Below are 21,295 nucleotides of genomic sequence, written 5' to 3'. Positions count from 1 at the left end.
GCTAAAATAACAAACAAAAATATATATTTACTGCATGTTTTCATCGCCTTCTGAAAACTTTAAATATTTTCTAAGTCTTTTCTATTTTTTATTAAAAATGAATAAAGTGGGATTGAGGGAACAGATCAGTTTAAAGTGCTTTAATATTCCGAACCAGGCTGCTGATGGGAGTTAATTAAAACTTTTTAATTCTTTTAAAACTCATAAAGTAACAATAATAATAAACATGGAGGAATTCCTCAAAGTGTAAAACTAAACCAGCCGCTGCTGCGTGGAAACATCGACTATCTGCTGCTACTTTTTCTAAAACAGCAGAACGCTTCACATGATGAGAGGCACCAACACAACCGGCCCGGTTCTGACCCACAGAGAGAGTCCACAGAAACTCGTCTCACGGTTCTGTTGGTGGATCTTTAAAACCAGCTGAGAGTTTTTACTCGTTTCCTCAGCAGCTTGAGGATCATGCATAAATACACAGGGAGCGGTCCGGTTCTGGCCCGGTTCCGGTCCGGTTCTAGTTCTGGTAGAGCCGTATGCGCTGGGAGATGTTGCTGCGGCACAGAGGGCAGTTCTGCAGGGCATCGCTGCAGACCTGGCAGCAGCAGACGTGACCGCAGGGCAGGAAGACGACCTGAGCCTGGAACACAGGAAAACCCGGTGAGACCCGAGGACTGGACCCGTCCAGAACCCGACCAGAACCAGCTGGTCAGGAAGAGTCAGGTTAGTAAAACATTAAAAATACAAAACTGAAGGGGACTGAGGACACAGCCAGCAGAACCCAGCAGAACCCAGGTGGTGTCTCACCCCGGTCTCCATGCAGACCACGCACTCTGAGCTGCCCGGCCCCTCCACCGGTGTGGGGGCGGAGGGCGTGACGGGGGTCCCTGGGGTCCCTGGGGTCCGCGGCGACCGCGGCGGGCTCGGGGTCGGCGCGGTGGCGGTGCTGGGCAGCACAGGAGACGGGGGCGGGGTCAGACCTGTCGGGGTTTCTGCTTTGCTGGTTCCTGCAGAAGCAGCAGAAGGTCAGTGACCCTGAGGGCCGGGTGGGCGGGGCTTAACCCAGGTGTTTCTCAAGTACCTGCAGGCAGGCGGTCCCGGGCCCAGCTCAGCAGAGCTTTCTGGATCCCGGCTTCCTGGACGCCCAGCTGCAAAACAAGAACCAGCTGCTGATTGGACGATACACTTGAACCCGCTAAGCTAGCGGTGGCTCATTCTATTGCTGCTAGCTTAGCCGGCGCTAGTTAGCTAGAAACGTCATCAAAACAAAAACTAACAAAAATAATTAAAGTTTTTAGATAAAACAGGTTCATTTTCACAAACACATGATTCATTTATCAATGTTAGTTTTAAACTAAATATTAAACTTCATAAAAAATTAGCTTCCAACTTAAATTTGCTAACTAAATATTTAGTTTGCAATATAAATAATAATAAATATTTAGTTCCTACCCAGATATTTAACTAGCGAGCTAAATATTAACTTAGCAAACTACATATTTAGCTCCAAGCTAAGTTGTTAATTTATCAAACAGTTAACTAACATATCACTAAATATTTAGTTTGAAGCTGATCTTTATAATAATTAATGGAACCTGAACTGTTTTTTTCTTCCTACAGGCTCTTCAGTTTTTACAGTGTAACTTCAGACATGGCGCCTGTGACCTCGGGTCCAGCCTGACCTTCTTGAGGTCCGACGCCGTCATGTGGCGCAGCGTTTCCATGGTGACGTGGTGGTGGGCCAGGACAGGCAGGTAGTGCTGAGACGACAGTCTGCAGAGCAGGTTCACCAGCTCCGTCTCCAGACCGGCTTCCTGCACCCAAACCCGCGTTAGGTCATTCATTCACCCCATCAAACCTCACCGCTCAGCGGGCTTTGACTAGACCTGCATCCGGAGTGCCAGCGGCTTGGCGTCCAGCAGCCGCTGGTACTGGATCATCCAGTAGTTCTGCTGGCTGGAGTCCGACTTCTTCTCTATCTCCACCTGGAAAACACAGAATACTGTGACGGCTAAAGCTCTGACGTTAGCAGACACCGCTAGTAGCCAACGCTGCGCTAGTAGCTAATGCTGCGCTAGTAGCCAACGCTGCGCCTCCTCACCAGAACCTGCCGCAGCTCCTGCTCCCGCTGGTCCCTCTGCTTCAGCAGCTGCTGCAGCAGGTCGCTGAGCGCCGTGCGCTGCTCCACCAGGACCTCCTGAAACACAGAGCATCATGGGAAATGCATTTTAATCCTGGTCCTGCTGAACAAAGTGATTTACAGACTAAACTGTAACAAACAAAATAAAACAATAACGATGCAACAATCATATAAAAGAGAAAATAAAACTGAAAATAATCAGCATTTACAACTAAACTTTTTATTTTCTTTAATGATTTATTTGGTGACGGTGAATATTAATTAACATTTTGTAATAACACCAGAATTATCCAAAAGGCTATAAGATGAACTATGTACATTTTGTTACAAACAAAACAAAGGAAATTATTCTAAGAAATAATTAAACTTTTTCCCTTTGCTGCTAAATTACTGAATAAACAAAGAATCTGAAAAATTAATGTTTATAATGTTTGTACCAGAAACACATGAAATCGAAGCTCTAAATAAAAAGCGTTGATGCCGAGTGAGGATGAGGATGGACAGACAGACGGACGGCATGAGGAAGTGAACCAACAGGAAGCCACACAGGAAGTGGCTCCACCCACCTGCAGGCTCTCGGCGTCCAGGCTGCGTCTCTTCACCTCCAGCTTAGTGAGCTGCATGAGTTCGGCCTCAATGAGTTTGATCTGAGGAATGAGAGCCACATGCAGCTTAAACCGGCCGGACGGGCGATGGGATGAGCAGCCGGAGGAGCTGCGGAGATGTTCGGCCGAAGGTCAAAGGTCGCCTGAGAGCGGCGGCGGCGGCTCACCTGGCTGCGGATGTAGACGTGGACGGCGTCCTTCTGCAGCTGCAGCGCCTGGAACGCAGCTTTCTGCATCTCCTCCTGAGGAGCACAGACACTGTGAAGCGCCCCCTTCTGGCCGGGACCGACACCGCGGCGCGACCTCTTACCTCCTGCAGGATCTGAGCGATGGCCTTGGACTTGTCCAGAACCTGGAGCGACAACATCCTGTCGAACTTCCTGTCCAGAGACTCCAGGCTGGCAGAGGAAGATGGGGTTAGCAGAGCAGCAGGCGGTGCGTTCAAAGACACGGCGGTGCGTTCAGGGACACGGCGGTGCGTTCAGGGACACGGCGGTGCATTCAGGGACACGGCGGTGCGTTCAGGGACTCGGTGGTGCGTTCAAAGACACGGCGGTGCGTTCAAAGACACTGCGGTGCGTTCAGGGACACGGCGGTGCGTTCAGGGACTCGGTGGTGCGTTCAAAGACACGGCGGTGCGTTCAAAGACACGGCGGTGCGTTCAGGGACACGGCGGTGCGTTCAGGGACTCGGTGGTGCGTTCAAAGACACGTCGGTGCGTTCAAGGACACGGCGGTGAGTTCAGGGACTCGACGGTGCGTTCAGGGACACGGCGGTGCGTTCAGGGACTCGACGGTGCGTTCAGGGACACGGTGGTGCTTTCAAAGACACGGCGGTGCATTCAAGGACACGGCGGTGCGTTCAAAGACACGTCGGTGCGTTCAGGTACACGAGGGTGCGTTCAGGGACAGGGCGGTGCATTCAGGGACTCGACGGTGCGTTCAGGGACACGGCGGTGCGTTCAAGGAAATGAAAGTGAGTTTAAGGACACGGCGGTGCGTTCAAGGACGTGTGTGTGTTGGTAGCGGGGTCAAACCTGCGGTGCGCCTCAGACACCAGGCTCTGCCTGCGGCTGTCGCTGGCCGACTGCAGGAGACTCATGGTGTAGCCGTCTGACAGCATCTTCTGCATGGCAGCTGCAAACACAACCGGACTCAGAGGAAACCAGAACCAGAACCAGAACCAGGTGATGTAAACACCTGGTTTTGGTGTTTACATCACCAAAACCATAATCTTCTGTCTACATAAAGCAGCAGCCAGTACCTGCCACCTCCCTCCTCCTCAGGGAACCGGCCTCCTCCTGGGTGACGGCCGTCAGCTGCTCCATGCGGATCCTGATCAGACAAACATCCAGACGGTTTATAGATTTCAGTTTTTCAGAAGTTCAGTGAGCAGAGACAGTAAACTGAAGTTTATCCTCCATGTTTTCTTTGGTTTTTCAGCTAAGTGGAAATAATGGGATCGGTTTCACCAGCAGAACCGTAACGGATCAGAACTCACCGGTCCTCCTCCATGGCCTGGAGGAACTCCGCGCTCTTCTTCTGCCTGGAGAAACATCCACATCATCATCATCGTATAGCAGTTAGCTGCTAGTGTTAGCGTTAGCTGCTAGCGCCTCCTACCTGCTGTTGTCCATCAGCAGGCTGCTGATGCGGCCGCTGATGTTGTCCTCGGCCTGTCGGACCCGCTCCAGAACCTGCTGCCTCTCGGCCTCCTGAGCTCTCTGCTGCTGGCTGAACCCGAGCTCCACGCGCTGCTGGTCCTGATCGGGATCAGGAACCGGATCAGGAACAGGAACCGGATCAGGAATTGGATCGGGATCGATGGAAGGACAGTAATTCAGAACCAAGCCTATCAGTGTTTGGGTTTCTGGTTCTGGTTCAGACCAGCTAATCCAAACGATTCAAACTTTATGAATATGATCTGTTGATCTGCTTCTTCCATTTTCCTACAAGAAACATTTTCCTTCCACAAAACTTTCTGCTAATCTGACCTTTTGCTGCTTTTATCTCTGTAGATAAACATAAAATCTGTTATTTATATAATGATAATAATATTATTTTTCTGTAGTTAAAAAATCTTTTTGATAGATTTTGTTATATTGAACTTTCTGAGAAACGTTTTGTTTTCTTTCTGTGATGAAATACTGAAATAATGTTTTTTAATTATATTGTAATCAATGAATTTTCATATTGAAGCCGAATCCGTTTGGACTCTGAAGAACTTTAAACATTTTTCCACAAAGCATCTTGAATAAACGAAGAAGTTTATGGTTAACAGATTTCTAATTAATTAACTTAAAAGAGTCTGGATTTCTCTCCAACTGGTTTCTCAGACCATCAGAACCAGAACCAGAACCAGTGGTTCTCTCCTACCTGTCGGACCGAGTTCAGGATGTTCTCCTTGTGGGAATTGTTCATGAGGAGAAGCTGTGTGTGCTCCCTGTGTTTCTCCTCCAGGTGGCGCTCAAACGCCAGCTTCTCCTGCAGCTTTAGCTCCTGAAGGAAACAGAACTCAGAGACGTTAGCCTGGAGCCGCCGGCCGGCGCCGCGCTGAGGGTGATGACATCACCAACCTTCCTCCTCTCATAGTCGCTGAATTTGCTCTGCAACAGAAACAGACGGCGGTTAGCGGCGCAGAGGAACCTGAGCCGGGGTCAGGCTGTGACACCGACCTGCCAGGCCTCCTCCAGCCCGTCCAGACAGTCAGAACCGGGTTTACTGCATTCGCTCTCCAGAACCGGCAGCAGGTACTGAGACGGAGCGCAGTACTCCTCACCCAGCTCTGAGAAAAACAACAAAACATTCATGTTCAGCTCCACAGCAGTAGGGTGATGTCTGCATTTGAGTTTCTAGATCTCCATTTAGCATGTAGCATTAGCATGTAGCTTTTAACATGTAGCAGTAGCCGTTAGCCACTCTGAGTCTGATCCTACCGTCACAGAGGAAGCGTTGGATGCTCTCCGTTCCCTCTGAGCAGATGGAGGCAGGAGGGTAGGTCATGCTAGCAGCATCCAGAGTGAAGCTCTGCGCGCGCGCACACACACACACACACATATTTAATTAGAGCTGCCTCGGCGCGCTGCAGTGCTGCAGCAGCTGCTGCCTCACCTCTAAGGTGCGGATGTGGGCCAGATGTTTGGGCAGCTGCAGGACGTTGTTGTCGCTGATGTCCAGGGTTCGCAGGCTGCTCAGGGAGCCGATGGCCGCCGGCAGCTCCATCAGGCAGTTTCCTGTCAGACATGGCGATGCGTTCAATGACCGTCAGGGTTTCTGAGTCTCTGAGATAAACGCCTCACCCTTCAAGTTGAGCGTCTGCAGCAGCTGCAGCCTGCAGACGGACTCTGGCAGAACCTTCAGACGGTTCTTCTCCACATTCAGGATCTACAGGGAGGAAGGAGACATGAGGAAGAGGAGGAGGAAGAAAAGGACTAAGAGGAGGATGAAGGTACCTGCAGTTTGGTCAGGGTCCCGATCTCTTCTGGCAGAACACTCAGCTTGTTCTCATGCAGATCCAAAACCTGCAGAGCCGAAAACTGATCAATAATCAATAATCAGAGCAGCAGCAGGTCAAATACGAGCTGATACCTTTAAGGTTGCTAAGCAACAGATGTCACATCCTTTAGGCAGCAGAAACTTCAGCTCATTGGTGTGCAGGATCAGCACCTGAGGAAGGAAAATGACCAGAACCTCAGAACCAGAGCCAGAACCGGAACCAGAACTAGAACTGGAACCGGAACCAGAACCTCTGTTTTCTTACCTTCTTCTGCTGGACCTTGCAGATGGAGAAGACTTTGGTCGGCAGCTGCAGAAAGAAAAACAGAAACATTGAAGAGACACAGGTGGAGCACATTCTGCTGATTCGGACCAACAGAACCTAACAGAACCAAACAGAACCCGTCTGGCAGTATGAAGCAGGAAAAACAAAATGTCTGACCTCCATCAGAACCATCTCTGAGGTTCTGGACCGGGAGGCAGGACCGGTTTAAGGAACACTTCTGCTAATCCGCTAACAGCAGAGCTAATGTTTCAGTTAGCGCTCTAGCATTTTTGCTAACTATGAAAACATTTACTTAGCTTAACTTAGCTTCCCCTAAATGAAGGTTGTTTTGTGTGGAATAAAGTTCAACGTTTTGATTATCGACTGTTGAGACGTTTCCACGTCGTTTTCTCTCCTCATGGCCTCCAGCTGTGATGAGGTGCAGAAAATAATGCTTATTAGCGTTAGCTTCTGCTAAATACCATGTTGGTGTAGCGTTTAGCTTTAGCATTGCTAATGTTTATGATCAGTGCTTTACGGTTAGCTGAGCTAAGCTAGCGGTGTTTCTGCAGCATCTTTATTAATTTTCTATTTGTTTTTTCTCTTGAATTATGTTTCTAATATTCTAAATTTCATCAAACTTCCCATCAGAGTCGTGCGGTTCTGGACCGCAGCGATCCGTTGGATCGGTCCGTGAGGCGAAACAGAACCAAACTGGTTTGTTGGGTTGATTTACCAGCAGCTAACTGGGATTTCGGTTTCACTTCCCAGTTTCTGGACTCATCCTCAGCCACAGGGTCAGCTGACTGACTGGACCAACTGTCAGGGTCAAAGGTCACCCAGAACTGAACCAAGAGCTTCAGAGACCAGCAGAACTACAGAGAGGAGGAAGCTGGAATCAAAACCACAACTTCCAGTTTGTAGCAGTAGATGTGACGAGCTGTTAGCTCATCAAGCTAACAGCTCCTCAACTCTGCTAACTTATCAAGCTCACAGCTATCGGCTCCTCACTTCTGCTAGGTCATCAAGCTAGTAGCTAGCGACTGCTCACCTTCGCTAGCTCATAAAGCTAACAGGTATCGGCTAGTAGCTAGCGGCTCCTCACTTCTGCTAGCTCATCAAGCTAGCAGCTAGTAGCTAGCAGTTCCTCACCTCTGTTAGCTCATCAAGCTAGCAGCTTGTAGCTAGCAGTTCCTCACCTCTGTTAGCTCATCAAGCTAGTAGCTAGCGACTGCTCACCTTCGCTAGCTCATAAAGCTAACAGGTATCGGCTAGTAGCTAGCGGCTCCTCACTTCTGCTAGCTCATCAAGCTAGCAGCTAGTAGCTAGCAGTTCCTCACCTCTGTTAGCTCATCAAGCTAGCAGCTTGTAGCTAGCAGTTCCTCACCTCTGTTAGCTCATCAAGCTAGCAGCTAGTAGTTCCTCACCTCTGTTAGCTCATCAAGCTAGCAGCTAGTAGCTAGCAGTTCCTCATCTCTGTTAGCTCATCAAGCTAACGGCTCCTCAACTCTGCTAACTTATCAAGCTCACAGCTATCGGCTCCTCACTTCTGCAAGCTCATCAAGCTAGTAGCTAGCGGCCCTCACTTCTGTTAGCTCATCAAGCTAGCAGCTAGTAGCTAGCAGTTCCTCACCTCTGTTAGCTCATCAAGCTAGCAGCTAGTAGCTAGCAATTCCTCACCTCTGTTAGCTCGCAGGCTGAGACGTCCAGGATGTCGTCGGCTCCTTCCTGGTTGGACTGCAGGTCAGGTGAGAAACCGTAAGATTTAATCCATCATGAAACCAGCAGGTTCTGCTCTGTTCTGGTCCAAACGGACCCGGACCGGCCCGGTTCTCACCCAATACAGCTGATGCTCCAGCCTCTTCTTGGAATCCTCGCTGGGCTTCCTCCTCCTGGAGAACAGAGGCATCCTGACGCCCGTCCCGTCCAGAACCGCCGCAGTGCAGCTGCTGGTCCCACTGGACCGACGGACAGCTGGAACCCGACCAAACAGGAACCAGTTTAACCAGGACTTCCCTCGTATGAAGCCCGTATGAATATTTTTGACCCTGTGGGTTAGAAATGCACCAATCAAGTCAGAACCGGTTTCTGGGTTTCTTTGAGGTCCGATCTGCCGATTCAGATTAAGAACCAGAGGAAGTTTAGACGCACCGATATCCGATATTTATCAATATTATTCATTTGCCTGAGCTTTTAATGCCATCCCATAATCCTTTGCGGCCTCACTGTCACATGACCAACACGCTCCTGAAATACTAACAAGATGGAAATAAACATTGTTTTACTTATTAAAACAATACGATATATTAAAAAAATGACTAATATTGGACCGATACCGATATTGACGTCGTACTCTGGGATTTGATGTTTGGAAAATAACCAAATATTTCTGATTCAGAATTGAAATTAGCAGATTAACCTGAACTGACTTTATTTATTAACCGTGTATGGATGTAATCTGATCAATCTGGGATTGATTTCAGCCCAGAATGAAGAGAAGCTCCTGGAGGAAGTCGGCTCGTAAACAGGATGGATGTAATGGATCAGGTAATCTGATTACATGTTGGTGCTCTGAGTGGTGGGACGGACTCATCATTTCCCATCAACAAAAATCCCACAAATCAATTCAGGTTGGAACTATAAATACTGAGAATAGATGCTTAAGAAACTGTTATTTTATTTTAAGCTAATATTACAGCTGTTGCTAAGATACTATATTATGTTTTTGGCAAATTTATCTATTTATGTTCTTACTATAATCTCATTTTTAAATAAAATATTGGTTTAACATCATATTAACTGACTCCTTAAGTTAGCTGTGGTTCTCTACTGGTTCTGGTTCTCCATAAAAACCCAGTAACGGATAAACGACCCATCAGAACCTGACAGTAACAAACAGGAGGAGGAGGAGGATGCTAACCTTCATCATTACGGTAAACACCCGATGCTAGCAGAGCTAGCATGTCAGAAATCCCGGAAAACATCACAAACACGACATGTAGCTAATATTTAGAGATATAATAAATATATTTTACACTCACAGGCTCAGCCTCGGCGTTGACTTGTTTCCGGTTTCACTTATTTAAAGGTTGAAGACCTTAAATTTAAAAGAGCTTCCGATATTTGCTAACTACTAACTGGTTAATGCCGCTGTCAGAAAGGACGTACATCTCTCTAAAGTTATACCTCAGTTATATCTCGGTTAATAATTAAAGCAACTTTTCTACTCTAAGCACCGACAGGCTGAGTCTCCGTCACCCTGTGAAACCAGCTGAATTCACTACAGCAACACTGATAAACTGTCTGCGTCTCTACGCTGGTTATTACGGCCACGTAAACGCCCTGTTCGCTAACAGAAACGATACTTCCGCCATGTTCCGAGTGGCAACCGTGTCAAATAAACCTGAAGGGAAGAAAAACATTCACTGAAGTTTATTTTAGCTCATTTTACTTAATCTTTTGTAGTAAATCTCTAAAACGCACCTCTACACACTTACCGTAATTCACCCCAAAACACTCTTATCACGACTGATGTATTTAACAGCAAAAGCAAATCGTATGTTTGTGGTTATGCTCCTGTTGATGTTTAGTAATTAAAATGATTCATTACTTAGACTTAGACTTAGACTGACTTTATTGTCATTTTGCATGCACAGGGTGTATACATACGGCTCAGGACAATGTTTGTGGTTCCAATGTTATGAGGTTACTCCAGAATAAAATAAAATACAATATAAAATATAAAGTGCAGGAATGACAGTAAAATAGAGGTTATTTAGCTATGTACATGTGCAAGGTATGAAGTGGAGACTAAGTTCTATGTTAGTTACACTATTATTACTGTTTATTAAATCGGATCTTAGCCTAAACACCAATAAGGGTAATTGTTCAACATGAAATTAATTCTTATTTTATTGAGTTAGACATTTTGTGTGTATTTGACATATCATTGACACATCTATGTAAATTATATACTTTTTTATTAATAGTAGAACACTTATTACGGTTTTAATTAAACTATTACTAATCTAAATATCTGTCCTTCAATGTAAAACAGGAGTATGAAATATTTAAGAGAATACTTAAATATTAATATCAGATTTAACTGGCAGATTCCTGGTTTGATCAATTAGCAGCTAATTCAGGGTAGCTTTTTAATTTACGGGGTGTTGTTGAATGCAACATGATCGGAAACGGCGACCGTAACATGGAGTATAGAAGCGCAGCCAGTTCATATTTATTTATTTATGGTTTGACTGCAGGTTTAATCAATCATAACTGATGCTGCTTTCAAGTTAGCTCATCAATAAACTTCAGAAGGGGGAATCTCCGCCCGATATCGGTTTAAAATAAAAACAATGCGAAACACGTTTTATTAAAAATGCTTCATAATGTTCTGAGACGGAAGTTTCAATAGAATCGATTGAAAGGATTTTATAAATGTAGCAAATTACCAATTAACAACAAACAAACAAACCTTTTTGTTTTTCTGCTAGTAGAAAACTGGAGCTAAAAACTCTGGATGGATGTGAAGAAAAGCTGCTTTTGATTTCAAGGTGTAAGTTTGACTTTATGGATCATTAAAACCAAGATATTCAACAAGAAAATCAAAACTCCTACTTGGAATTGAATGCACCACCTTGGACACATAATTAGGATGATATGATGAACAGCGCCATCTACAGCCCGGAGTTCAGACCCGATATTTCTTTTAAACATCAGTAAACATTTTAATGTAAAGTTAAATTCAGGTCAAAATCACGAAACATGTTTAAAACGAATGTAGAGAAATAATTCTGTTTAAGAGACAAAAAACAAAAACAAATCAACAGATATTATAAATGAAATAAAGTAAAAAATATTCATGTTTTTAAGTATTGGGTAATGTTAGTAATTAAAAAGATAGAAACATAAATAAATAGAAAATAAATCACAGTAGAATAAAACAATGCACAAAGATAAGAAGTTAAAGATATAAAATACAATAAACAATGAAAATAAAAAATTATTTGAATTAAATTAAACAAAAATAGTAATAAATGGAAACATAGAATTAAGTTTCTTTTCATTTAAAACGGGAACATGAGCAGCCTAAAAATAATTTAATATTTATAAATAAAGCAAGATATATTATGATCATTTGTGTATATATTTTATTTTTTTCGCATTTATCCGACTTTTTACAAACTGGAAGAATTGTCCAGTTTGTCCAGCAGAGGGCGCTCTCTGCTCAGCGGGCGGCAGAGAAAATTCAAAATGCTGTAAAATAAATAACATGTTTGTTTTATTTTTAATAAAAACTGGAAACCAGAAAAATAAGAACTAATATTTATTGAATTATGTGTTATATATGGTTTTAAAAATTAGTGTTAGTTTAAATAAAATAAAGTAAAAAGCATGAAGTAAATTACATTGCATTTGAATAATTATGAAAAACATAAAAATTATGACATCCATCTAATACAATTTTAAATTTGATTAAACTTTTTGTTATTTGTTTTTTATTTATTTATCTAAAAGAATTATAAAGCATATTTTTATTTATAGTTGTTTAACATCAAATAATTAGTCAAAATTAATTATAAACTTGGTTCCAGTCCGGTGTTAATCTGACTGAGATTATTTATTGTTTTACCTTCTAACAGATCAGTTTGTTTTCCACAAACATTCAGGATAAAAATCACTAAAAGTTATTTTCCGCTGGGAAACCCAGCGGCTTCGTTTTACTGCGTCATGATTTCAAACCTCTGCTCTGGTTAAATTAATGTTTTTAATTTTGACTTTAATGTTCCATAAATGTCAAAATTCAACTGATCTTCTCTCTTCTTCTTGATTTCATAGTTAAATAAATGATGCAGATTCTTTCTCAGGACAGTTTTTCTGCGATACAAAGGGAGTTTGGAAGTTCTTTAACTTCATTTTAAAAATATTTTATAGGTTAATATTTGACATTAACATAAAATAATGATTTCTGCTCCGTATTTTGGATTTAAAACATCTCTATCGTCGTGTTTTCACGGTAATAAAGGATTTAAATGTCGCCCTCTGGCGGCCGGGAAGGAAACCGCAGCTGGGGCGGAAGCCACACCTCCACGTGACGTCAGAGGGCGTGGCTTCAGTCTGTTTTAAACCTCAGGCAGAAAAGCAGCGCTGAACAGGATAGACCCGCTGCCGGACTTCCAGGGTCCGGTTCCGATCCAGAAGGATTTATATGGAGGAGGTTCGGCTCCGCTTCCCGCCCTCCACAGGACAAAACAGCCGCTGAGCAATTCCTCCGGCTGCCGGTTCGGATCCCTGAGGACCAAACGGAACCAGCAGCAGCTTTTCCAGCAGGAGGTGAGTCGGAACCGATCCGGACCAGAACTTCTGCTTTCTGTCTGCTGGGCCAGGAACAGGAAGCAGAAATGTTTCATAGTTTAAATTAATACTAGGTTATTTGTTTTATTTATTTACTTTTCTTAAATTAAAAACAGAAACTATCTGTAATAGTATTTAAAGATACATTTACTATAAAAATATTGTCACCTTTTTTTCTGAAGTATTTATTTTATTTATTTATTTATTTTTTGCCAAAATCACTTTTGGAAAAATGACTTTGTCCATAATTTTAGGAAGGTGATGATGCAAATAAATACATTTAATTTTCATAAATGCCAGAAAGACAAAATAAATGTTTGTTTAGATTTATTTTAGTTTTCAAACTGAATTTAATAAATATTCTCAGTGAACAAAATGCATCAAAACACAATTTTTAAGCAGCTAAAAGTGTTTGAGCATCCTGGAGGTCCGGTCCAGTTCGGATCGGTTCTGGTCCTTCATTCGGGTCACAGGGGAGTGGTTGTTTCTATACAGGCCACCAGGGGGCATCATTCGCGAGATGACGCTACCGGCGCTAACAGGACCGTCTGACGGTCACTGGGCTCAGCAAGAAGCAGCTGGTTCTGACCCGGTAACCCAGAGTCTGGTTCCGCTGGACGGGCCGACCCAGACGTGGTTTCTGCTAAATCAGCCGCTGGAAAGCAGAATGAAGGCTCGGTCTGAGTTAGAGCGTTGCCATGGCGATTTCCGCCTTTTTCCAGGTGCCGTTTTCTGGAGGGCGGGTCCAAACCTCTGGCCAACATAACAAAGGTCAAAGTTCGACTCAAAAATGTAATAAAAGGAAAAAACTAATTTAAACTATTTTCGAAATATAATTAAACATCAACATTTTAATGAATGACTAAAGTAGTTTCACTAGTTTAGGGTCTTTAGCTAATCCTGACAATAAAGTAGAGAAAGTTATAAACTTATAAATTCTACTTCCGGTTTTATGGTTGGACTGTTTAATTAGCAAGCTAAGCACTTAGCTTCAGAGTTAACAGTTAGCTCCAGTCTAAATGTTTAGTTTGCTAAGTAAATGTTAGCAAACAGTTTAATTCTGAATATTTGCTTAGTGGAGCTAAATATTTAGCTAATATGTAAAATGACTTGCAGATACTAAATATTTAGTTTCCTGTTACCTGCAGCTGAGTTTAGATATTAGCTAAATAATTAGTTTGAAGCTGTGACATTTATTAGTTCACTTAATTATTTTATTTGTTTTATTTAAAACTAGTCTCTTGTATCTCAATGAAAAACCTTTCAAATTAAAGGTAAAAAATAAAACATAAATGAACATCATGGTGAAAATCGGACTGAACTTATCAAAATAAAATAAAATCTTCCTGTTTTATCCTGAAATGATTTTATTGTCCTCCGTGTTGATGCAGATTCAGAGCCGTACTCTCCTCCTCCAGGTTGCCATGGTGAACAGCAGGGTGGAGGCAGTGCTGGGCGGCAGCGGGGCGGCGGCCGCCCGGGCGTGCGCGGGCTGCGGCGGGCGCATCGCCGACCGCTTCCTGCTCTTCTCCATGGAGCGCTACTGGCACACCCGCTGCCTGAAATGCTCCTGCTGCCACGCCCAGCTGGGCGAGTTCAGCAGCATCTGCTACAGCAAGGGGGGCATGATCCTCTGCAAGAACGACTACATCAGGTAGGCAGGCCGACCGGACCCGACCGGACCGGACCGGGTCCAAACCAGACTCTCTGACCTCCGGTTGGTTTGACCCTCAATTCAGTTGAATGAAACTTTATTAGTTTATTTGTAGCATCAGTGTTGTTGTAGCATTTACTTTTAGTGCTAATGTTTTTAGCCTTTAGCCTGGATGCTAGCAGGTATTATAAACTAGCTTCAGTGCTAATATTTGTAGCATTTGATTTTTAATTGAATAAAACTTGATTTGATGTTGAGGATTTCCTGTAGCAGTCAGCTTTCCAACCAATCTGAAGACGCCTCTGACTGAAGACTGTGCTAACAGGACATGCTAACATACTACTAACATCTGGTTGGGTTTAGTGTAGCTGGTAGCTGCTGTGAGGCTCGGTGGTGGCAGCATGGTGATGTGGGACTCTGTGTTTCAGGCTCTTCGGCCACAGCGGCGCCTGCAGCGCCTGCGGACAGTCCATCCCGGCCAGTGAGCTGGTGATGCGGGCTCAGAGCAGCGTCTACCACCTGAAGGTTGGTGATGCGCAGCAGAAGCTGTGTAGCGCCCCCTGCTGTCTGACGGGTTACTGACCGGTTACCGTCTGTCCCCCAGTGTTTCAGCTGCGCCACCTGCAGGAACCGGCTGGTGCCCGGCGACCGCTTCCACTATGTCAACGGGACGATCTTCTGCGAACAGGACCGGCCCGGCGCCGCCCTGGTGGCGCTGCAGGGCGGCAGCATCATGGCCGATCAGAAGGTCAGTCAGCTGATGTTTTTCTCTTACTGATAAAAACCTTCAGTCAAAAACTGAGTTTTGTGTTTGATCTTAAACATTGAACATGAAAAAACAAAAGGAAATCAGAAGGTGTGAATAGTTTTGTATCCATAAACCAGCTGCAGCTTCACAACATGGCAACCAGGAGAAACACAACATCCTGTTATTTACAGTTCATGTTTTACCATACATTCTCAACTCTTAATGTGTATTATGTTTGACACTAATGGCTTTCCATACATTCTCAACTCTTAATGTGTATTATGTTTGACACTAATGGCTTTCCGTACATTCTCAACTCTTTGTATTATTTTTGACACATTTGTATCTGTTCTTTGATTTGGGGTCAAAGTTCAGGTATTAGCCGCTTTTATGATGATCGACCCCAGCTGTAAAAACAATTCCTTGTTGCCATGGTTACGCAGCGTAACTGCTGTATGGAAGTAAATAAGAGCAGAAATCCTTCCAACATGTCGGTGTTTCTGGTTCCAGGTTTGCTGAGGAAGACGATGGAGCCAGACGTGCCTTCTTCTTCTTCTTCTTCTTCTTCCCCGTCTGCTGCCGTCCTTCATCATCATCTTCCTCCCCCTGAACGCACCCAGTGAACCCGACAGCCGGTCCGGTCCGGTCCGGTCAGCAGTGGACGCTCTTCTTCTTGTAAATAAAGTTTGTTTGGGACACAACAGGAAGTCCTCCGAGGTTTACCAGGAAATGATGAAAACTTGAGGTTTGAACTTTGACTAGACCGCTGCAGCTCCAAATGATGGTCTCTGATTGGACACATCCTGGACCAGTCAGAGGCTGGAAGACTGGAGTCAAGCCCGCATCATGATACTTCCTCCGCCGCCTGTGTGAGCGCCTGGCCGACGTCTCGCCGCCGCAGGACCAACTTCCTGTTTCTCTGGTTTCAGTTTTTATGCAAATTTGTCAAAAATCTCCATTAAAAACAAAAAATCCTGAAAATAAAACGATTTTTACTGAATTATCTGACATGAATCTTCTGTTATGTAAGCAGAATTATTCATATCTGCTGCTCAGAAACAGCGGTGCCCAAAGTGTGGCTCGGGGGCCGTTTGCGGCCCATGGACTGATTTTGCGCGGCCCCTGACTGTAGCTGGTTTTAGCACAGATTTGGCCCCAGCAGAAGAAGCCGATGCAGATGGAAACTTTTTATTTTACCTGGGGCAAAAAGATTAAAAACAAACTGAAATCTTATTAAAATAGTAAATATTCATCTTTAAATATTTATCACTGTTTTTGTTCTTTTGTAAGAAAACAGTTTTCATTATTAACACCTGATAAGTTTTTCTTTTTAAAGAGAAAACTCAAAGTTTTGTCTCTACAAACGTTTCCACAAAAATACTTTGTTTTATTAAACTATGACATCATCAGAACGAGAAAGAAGTTAAAGCTGCAATGTGAGTTTTCCTGTTGAATTTACTGCAATAAAATGTCTGAATAAATAATAAATCACCAAACTCTGATCAGATTTTAGATTCTACATGATTCAAAACTAACAGAAAGCAGAAAAATATTTCACAAATGAATAAAAACTGGAGAAATGAACATAAATATTCCTGTCATGGCTGAAAACCGACATCTACAGATATTATAAATATATTTCACTGCTGTTTGACGTAAACTTCCCACAATCCTTTGCTGCGTCACTGGATCCAGTTTTATTTATCGGACTGATTCCGATATTTGTGCCGATTTATAGTGAATCCATAATAAAAACTTCAGATCAGGCTTTATATGATCTTATAGAATTTTTGTTTTCAGTTTTTATCGACTTTGTGACGAAGAGTTTAGATATTCATCGTATTTATTTCCAGATTTTTCTTTTCTTGACGTTGCTGTTTGCTCCATTTCTCCAGCAGCTTCAGGAAGAAAAAAATAAACATGTTTATAGAAAGAAAAACAAATCCTCTCTGTCTCTGTGGGTCTGGATTTTAACCTTTGACCTTTTCCTCTGTGGCTTCGCTTTGCTGCTAATTATTTCTGAGCTGCAGGAGGCGAGGCGGTTCGTTAGGCGGCAGACCCCCGCCGTCAAAACCAACACATGAAGATCGCTGCGGCTAAACTGATTAGCATGCTGTAATGAATTTGTCTTCTGCTCCTCCTGAGCAGACATGCGTTGCCTTCAGGTCACCAGGCGGCGCGCGGAGAGCAGAGCACTCAGAGCGGTTCTGAACTACCAAACACATCCGACCCGGTTTCGACCCGGTTTCTGGATGATTCATCGTCTCTCTGCTGCCTGAACAAGAAATGATTTAAACTTTTGATTCAACAAACATCTGTAGAAATTAGTTTCACTGCATGGATAAAGAGCCGAGGTGTTTTAAAAGAACTGAAGGAAAGATTCAGCTAGCATGCTAGCTTAATGTTTAACAATTAGTTAGCATAGTCAGCATGCTATTTGAAGCTAAATATTTAGCATGCTAACTAAATATTTAGCTTCAAACTGAGTGCTTAGAAAATATTTAATTTACAGCTAATTAGTTAGCATGCTAACTTCATATTAGCTACCTAAATATTTAGTCTGTGTAATAAATCCTAAATAAATAATAAATTCTTATTAATTGTGTCGGTGTGAAGCGGTTCTGGATTTAAAGGATCCATGTTTCCGAACAGAACCGTCTGGTTCTGGTTCTGGTTCTGTCGGGTTGAATGGATCCACTGGGAATCATAAAGAGTCTGAATCAGTAACTCCTCCATCCAATCAGAACACTTTGAATAATTAAACTGATCAACTTAATTAGCTCAATTAAGCTGATCTGACTGGAGAGCGCTGCCATATGGAGAGAGGAAACAAAGGAGGGGAACTAATTAAAAGTAAAATAATGAGGATTTTAATTAAGCGGTTCCCCAGACGTCAGCAGGCCGGGATGTGGAGTTGTAATTAAAAAGTCCTGTAGCGCTGGCAGCATCTCCACACACACACCCCTACACACACACACACACACACACACACACACACACACACGGCTCCATTCGTCTCATTAAACCTGAAAATGAATCTGAAACATCAAGAATCGCTGCTGGAGTTTATTCTGCTGCTCCCAGAGCCAACAGGCCGACCCGAACCGACCCGAACCGACCAGCAGAACCTCTCTGCTCCTCTGGTTCTGGAGGAACCGGTTCCTGTCTGAAGTTGGATCTGGATCAGAGGACATGAACAGTTTCCTGGAGTCGTCTCTGTTTAGAGTACGGTGGCCTGCAGGGGCTAAAACCTGAATGATGCTAACTCCAAAACACACAAAATAATTCAAACTTAAACAAAATAAAACTGCAGGAAATAAAACCAAAACTTAAACACGTTAGCCTCCAGGCCACCAGGGGGAGACGATCACCACATCATCTGTCTGCAGACTGTCTGGAAGGACGTCCATAAAAAAGTTAGAGGAAAAACTGTGAACTGTGTAACTTAATGTTTTTAGGAAGCAGCAGCAGATTTATGTATTTAAGTTTTAATTTAAATACGGAATTTAAATCTAATTTTTATGTTTGTACATTTGAACAATTCTTAAATATTGTCCTTATTACCAGTGTTGTATAGTAACGAAGTAAAAATACTTCACTACTTTACTTAAGTATATTTTGGAGTACTTCATACTTTCCTCGAGTATGAAAATTTTTGATGACTTTCACTTTTACTTCACTATATTTCCGAACTTAATTGCGTACTTTTACTCCGATACATTTTCAATGTGTGGTTTAGTTACTCGTTACAAAAAAGCGAGAGAGAGAAACAAAGTGTTTTGACCCACCTACTGATTAGCAAGTAGGCTACCGAACAAAGTCCGTAGCCTGCTTGCCTGGGCTTGTTCATCACCTCCAATAGGATACACCTGTTTAGCTCCTCCCATTAAACACAAAGCAAGTCTCGCAATCAGCAGCAGCCACATGGAGGAGGAGACGGAGACCACAACGACTGCTGGTGGCTCCAGGGGAACCACCAGCTGGTGATGAGAGCCCATGGCCTTATTTAAACACAATATACTCTTTCGTGGGTGTTAAAGATTCGTCGTATCGCATGCAGTTTATGTTATTCCTGCCCGAAGATGTGGAAATTCTATCTTACAAAAACTCCCCGTCCAACTTGAAGAAACACATCGAGGTAACGTCTTATGAAATGGTTATAATCCTCCTGTTTCAGTAACTATAGCTTGGTCACTAGACACTACTGTATTGTGAAACGTTGACCATAAATGAACTTTGTTTGGCATTGTTTCAGTTCCATACGTGGTGTATTTAGCTTAGGCTTAATGTTGACTGTAGCAGGCTACCTAGACTCCTCTGTTCAAGGGGGGACAGAAGCCATAGCGATAGCAATTTAGACTAAATTTAACGAATATAGGAAAGGCATGCAAGTTCAAAACCAGGTTTACAGATGCCAATAAGCTGCATTTCCCTCCCAATTCTTTTTTTCTTTTGCATAATGACCAGTTGTGTGCACCACCTACTGACTGTAGCATTGACTGATTCACTGATTTGTGAAGTAGAGTAATCATAACAGATCTTTTTCTTCATGTTGGCCGCATTTTCTGTACTATTTATTTTTCTCATTTTCAGCACTGACCTTACTTGAAGGGAAAACTTGAGGCTTACAAAAACTTAGTATTTTCTGTCCTGGAGGGTTTACTAAGAAGCTGGTTCAGTTGTAAAGCAGGTTAAGTTAACCTTGTGCTATAGGTAAAGCACCTCATTTTCTTAACTAAATGATGCCTGCAGGTATATCTATTAGCAGGTTTCATTTTGCCTGCACTTGGTTGTGTACATTATTTTAAGTGTATTTGACAAGTTTACCAAAATATAAAAAATGTCATTCAAACTGCATTTGCTTTGTTTTACTTTTTACTTGTACTTTTCATTACATTACTTGAGTACATCCATTTTTACAGTACTTTCCATACTTAAGTACAAGAAGTTTCAGATACTTTAAGACTTTAACTCAAGTAACATTTCAGTCAGTGACTTGGACTTTTACCAAAGTCATATTTTGGAGAGGTACTTGTACTTTTACTTGACTCTGAGATTTCAGTACTTTATACAACACTGCTTATTAGAGTCATTATGGATAGAAAATTTCCCCCCAAATCCTGGAGGTTTTGTAAAACATGTCAGAACTTCAAAAGTCAAAAACTTTCCACTTTTCAGACCCAGAAATCACCAAGTTTTTATAGAAAAGTTGTTTTTTTGTCTTTTGGCAGAAACTTCATTTTTTTAAATGTTGCGGTTGCTGCAGGTTGCTGGAACCGGAGCAACGTGCGGACCGACCAGCCGACCTTCAGCCGCTGAGCCGGACCGGCTCCTCTTCCTCCTCCTCCTCCTCTTCCTCCTCCAGAGCGTCGCGGCGACCCGCCGGGCCGGGCGGCACCGGGCCCACCGGGCCCGCCAGGAGAACGGGCTTTCATTAGCACTCTTTAATTAGGAACAGATGCAATTTGCAGCTCTCAACTCTCACAGTGAGTCACAGAGAAACGTGCAGATTAACGCGCAGCGAGTCCAACAGAACCATCAGAACCACAGAGGCGGTTCAGAACCAAACATCAGAATTTACACAACAATATGGAAAATAATAAGATATTTTCACCAAGTTCATTTATCTATTAAAATCAGTTTAAAGTTTGATATTTTATTAGCAAGATAAATATTTAGTGGTCAAGCTAACTACTTAGCTCTTAATATTTCTGACATTTTGTTTTTCTCTAAGCTTGTTAAATATTAATTGAATAAATATGTAATTTCCAAATTAAAGATTTAGCTAATAGATAGTGCTAAATATTAAGCTAGCTCAGAGTTAGCTTAACATTGGCTCAGAGCTAAATATTTCAAGCTATCAAAATGCGTTAGCTCTGAGTTAGTTAAACGTTTAGATATGGATTTCTGTTTTCTCTGCCTCCTCCTGCTTCAGTCCTGGATAATCAGCAACATTCAGCCAACAGTGAAAACCGTTTCAACGTTTAGGCTTCAATAAGCAACTTTTCATTTCTCCTGTTCGACAGGTTATTGAT

At 43.1% G+C, this 21,295-nt stretch overlaps 2 protein-coding genes across 4 annotated transcripts; one reads left to right on the top strand and one right to left on the bottom strand.

Annotated features, from left to right (window-relative positions):
• Positions 1 to 351: 351 nt before the first annotated feature.
• Positions 352 to 9,812, bottom strand: lrsam1 (leucine rich repeat and sterile alpha motif containing 1). 2 transcript variants are annotated; one of them, XM_028025265.1, is made up of 25 exons: positions 9,543 to 9,812; positions 8,339 to 8,549; positions 8,182 to 8,238; positions 6,502 to 6,546; positions 6,330 to 6,407; positions 6,194 to 6,262; positions 6,041 to 6,125; positions 5,853 to 5,974; positions 5,678 to 5,768; positions 5,417 to 5,526; positions 5,318 to 5,347; positions 5,118 to 5,240; positions 4,365 to 4,504; positions 4,243 to 4,287; positions 4,006 to 4,076; positions 3,779 to 3,878; positions 3,053 to 3,140; positions 2,910 to 2,984; positions 2,704 to 2,784; positions 2,099 to 2,194; positions 1,884 to 1,982; positions 1,680 to 1,811; positions 1,079 to 1,145; positions 805 to 1,004; positions 352 to 637 (listed from the first exon to the last, which is right to left on the bottom strand). In XM_028025265.1, the coding sequence occupies exons 2-25, from the start codon at positions 8,408 to 8,410 to the stop codon at positions 515 to 517; spliced, it is 2,199 nt and encodes a 732-aa protein (XP_027881066.1). In that variant the 5' UTR covers positions 8,411 to 8,549; positions 9,543 to 9,812; the 3' UTR covers positions 352 to 514. The 2 variants fall into 2 exon arrangements, with proteins under 2 accessions (XP_027881066.1, XP_027881067.1); XM_028025266.1 differs by having other exon boundaries at positions 8,339 to 8,475.
• Positions 9,813 to 12,608: 2,796 nt separating this feature from the next.
• On the top strand, positions 12,609 to 16,263 carry lmo4a (LIM domain only 4a). 2 transcript variants are annotated; one of them, XM_028025273.1, is made up of 5 exons: positions 12,609 to 12,837; positions 14,250 to 14,512; positions 14,941 to 15,037; positions 15,117 to 15,260; positions 15,771 to 16,263. In XM_028025273.1, exons 2-5 carry the CDS (start codon positions 14,283 to 14,285, stop codon positions 15,777 to 15,779), a joined length of 480 nt encoding a protein of 159 aa, XP_027881074.1. In that variant the 5' UTR covers positions 12,609 to 12,837; positions 14,250 to 14,282; the 3' UTR covers positions 15,780 to 16,263. The 2 variants fall into 2 exon arrangements, with proteins under 2 accessions (XP_027881074.1, XP_027881073.1); XM_028025272.1 differs by having other exon boundaries at positions 12,610 to 12,837; positions 14,277 to 14,512.
• Positions 16,264 to 21,295: the final 5,032 nt, after the last annotated feature.

This window comes from Xiphophorus couchianus, chromosome 8, assembly GCF_001444195.1.
Source record: "Xiphophorus couchianus chromosome 8, X_couchianus-1.0, whole genome shotgun sequence".
Classification (NCBI taxonomy): Eukaryota; Metazoa; Chordata; class Actinopteri; order Cyprinodontiformes; family Poeciliidae; genus Xiphophorus; species Xiphophorus couchianus.
The sequence above is the reverse complement of the archived record's forward strand: the minus strand, read 5'-3'. Positions and strand labels throughout refer to the sequence as shown.

Bases quoted from the DNA above. Each gene is read 5' to 3' on its own strand.
- lrsam1 (XM_028025265.1), bottom strand. From the start codon at position 8,410: ATGCCTCTGTTCTCCAGGAGGAGGAAGCCCAGCGAGGATTCCAAGAAG. The intron at 4,288-4,364 runs GTAGGAGGCGCT...ATGTTTCTCCAG, and splicing joins CTGCTGATGGACAACAGCAG to GCAGAAGAAGAGCGCGGAGT. The intron at 1,812-1,883 runs GTCTAGTCAAAG...GTTTGGGTGCAG, and splicing joins CGCTGGCACTCCGGATGCAG to GAAGCCGGTCTGGAGACGGA.
- lmo4a (XM_028025273.1), top strand. From the start codon at position 14,283: ATGGTGAACAGCAGGGTGGAGGCAGTGCTGGGCGGCAGCGGGGCGGCG. The intron at 14,513-14,940 runs GTAGGCAGGCCG...TCTGTGTTTCAG, and splicing joins TGCAAGAACGACTACATCAG to GCTCTTCGGCCACAGCGGCG. The intron at 15,038-15,116 runs GTTGGTGATGCG...TCTGTCCCCCAG, and splicing joins GCAGCGTCTACCACCTGAAG to TGTTTCAGCTGCGCCACCTG.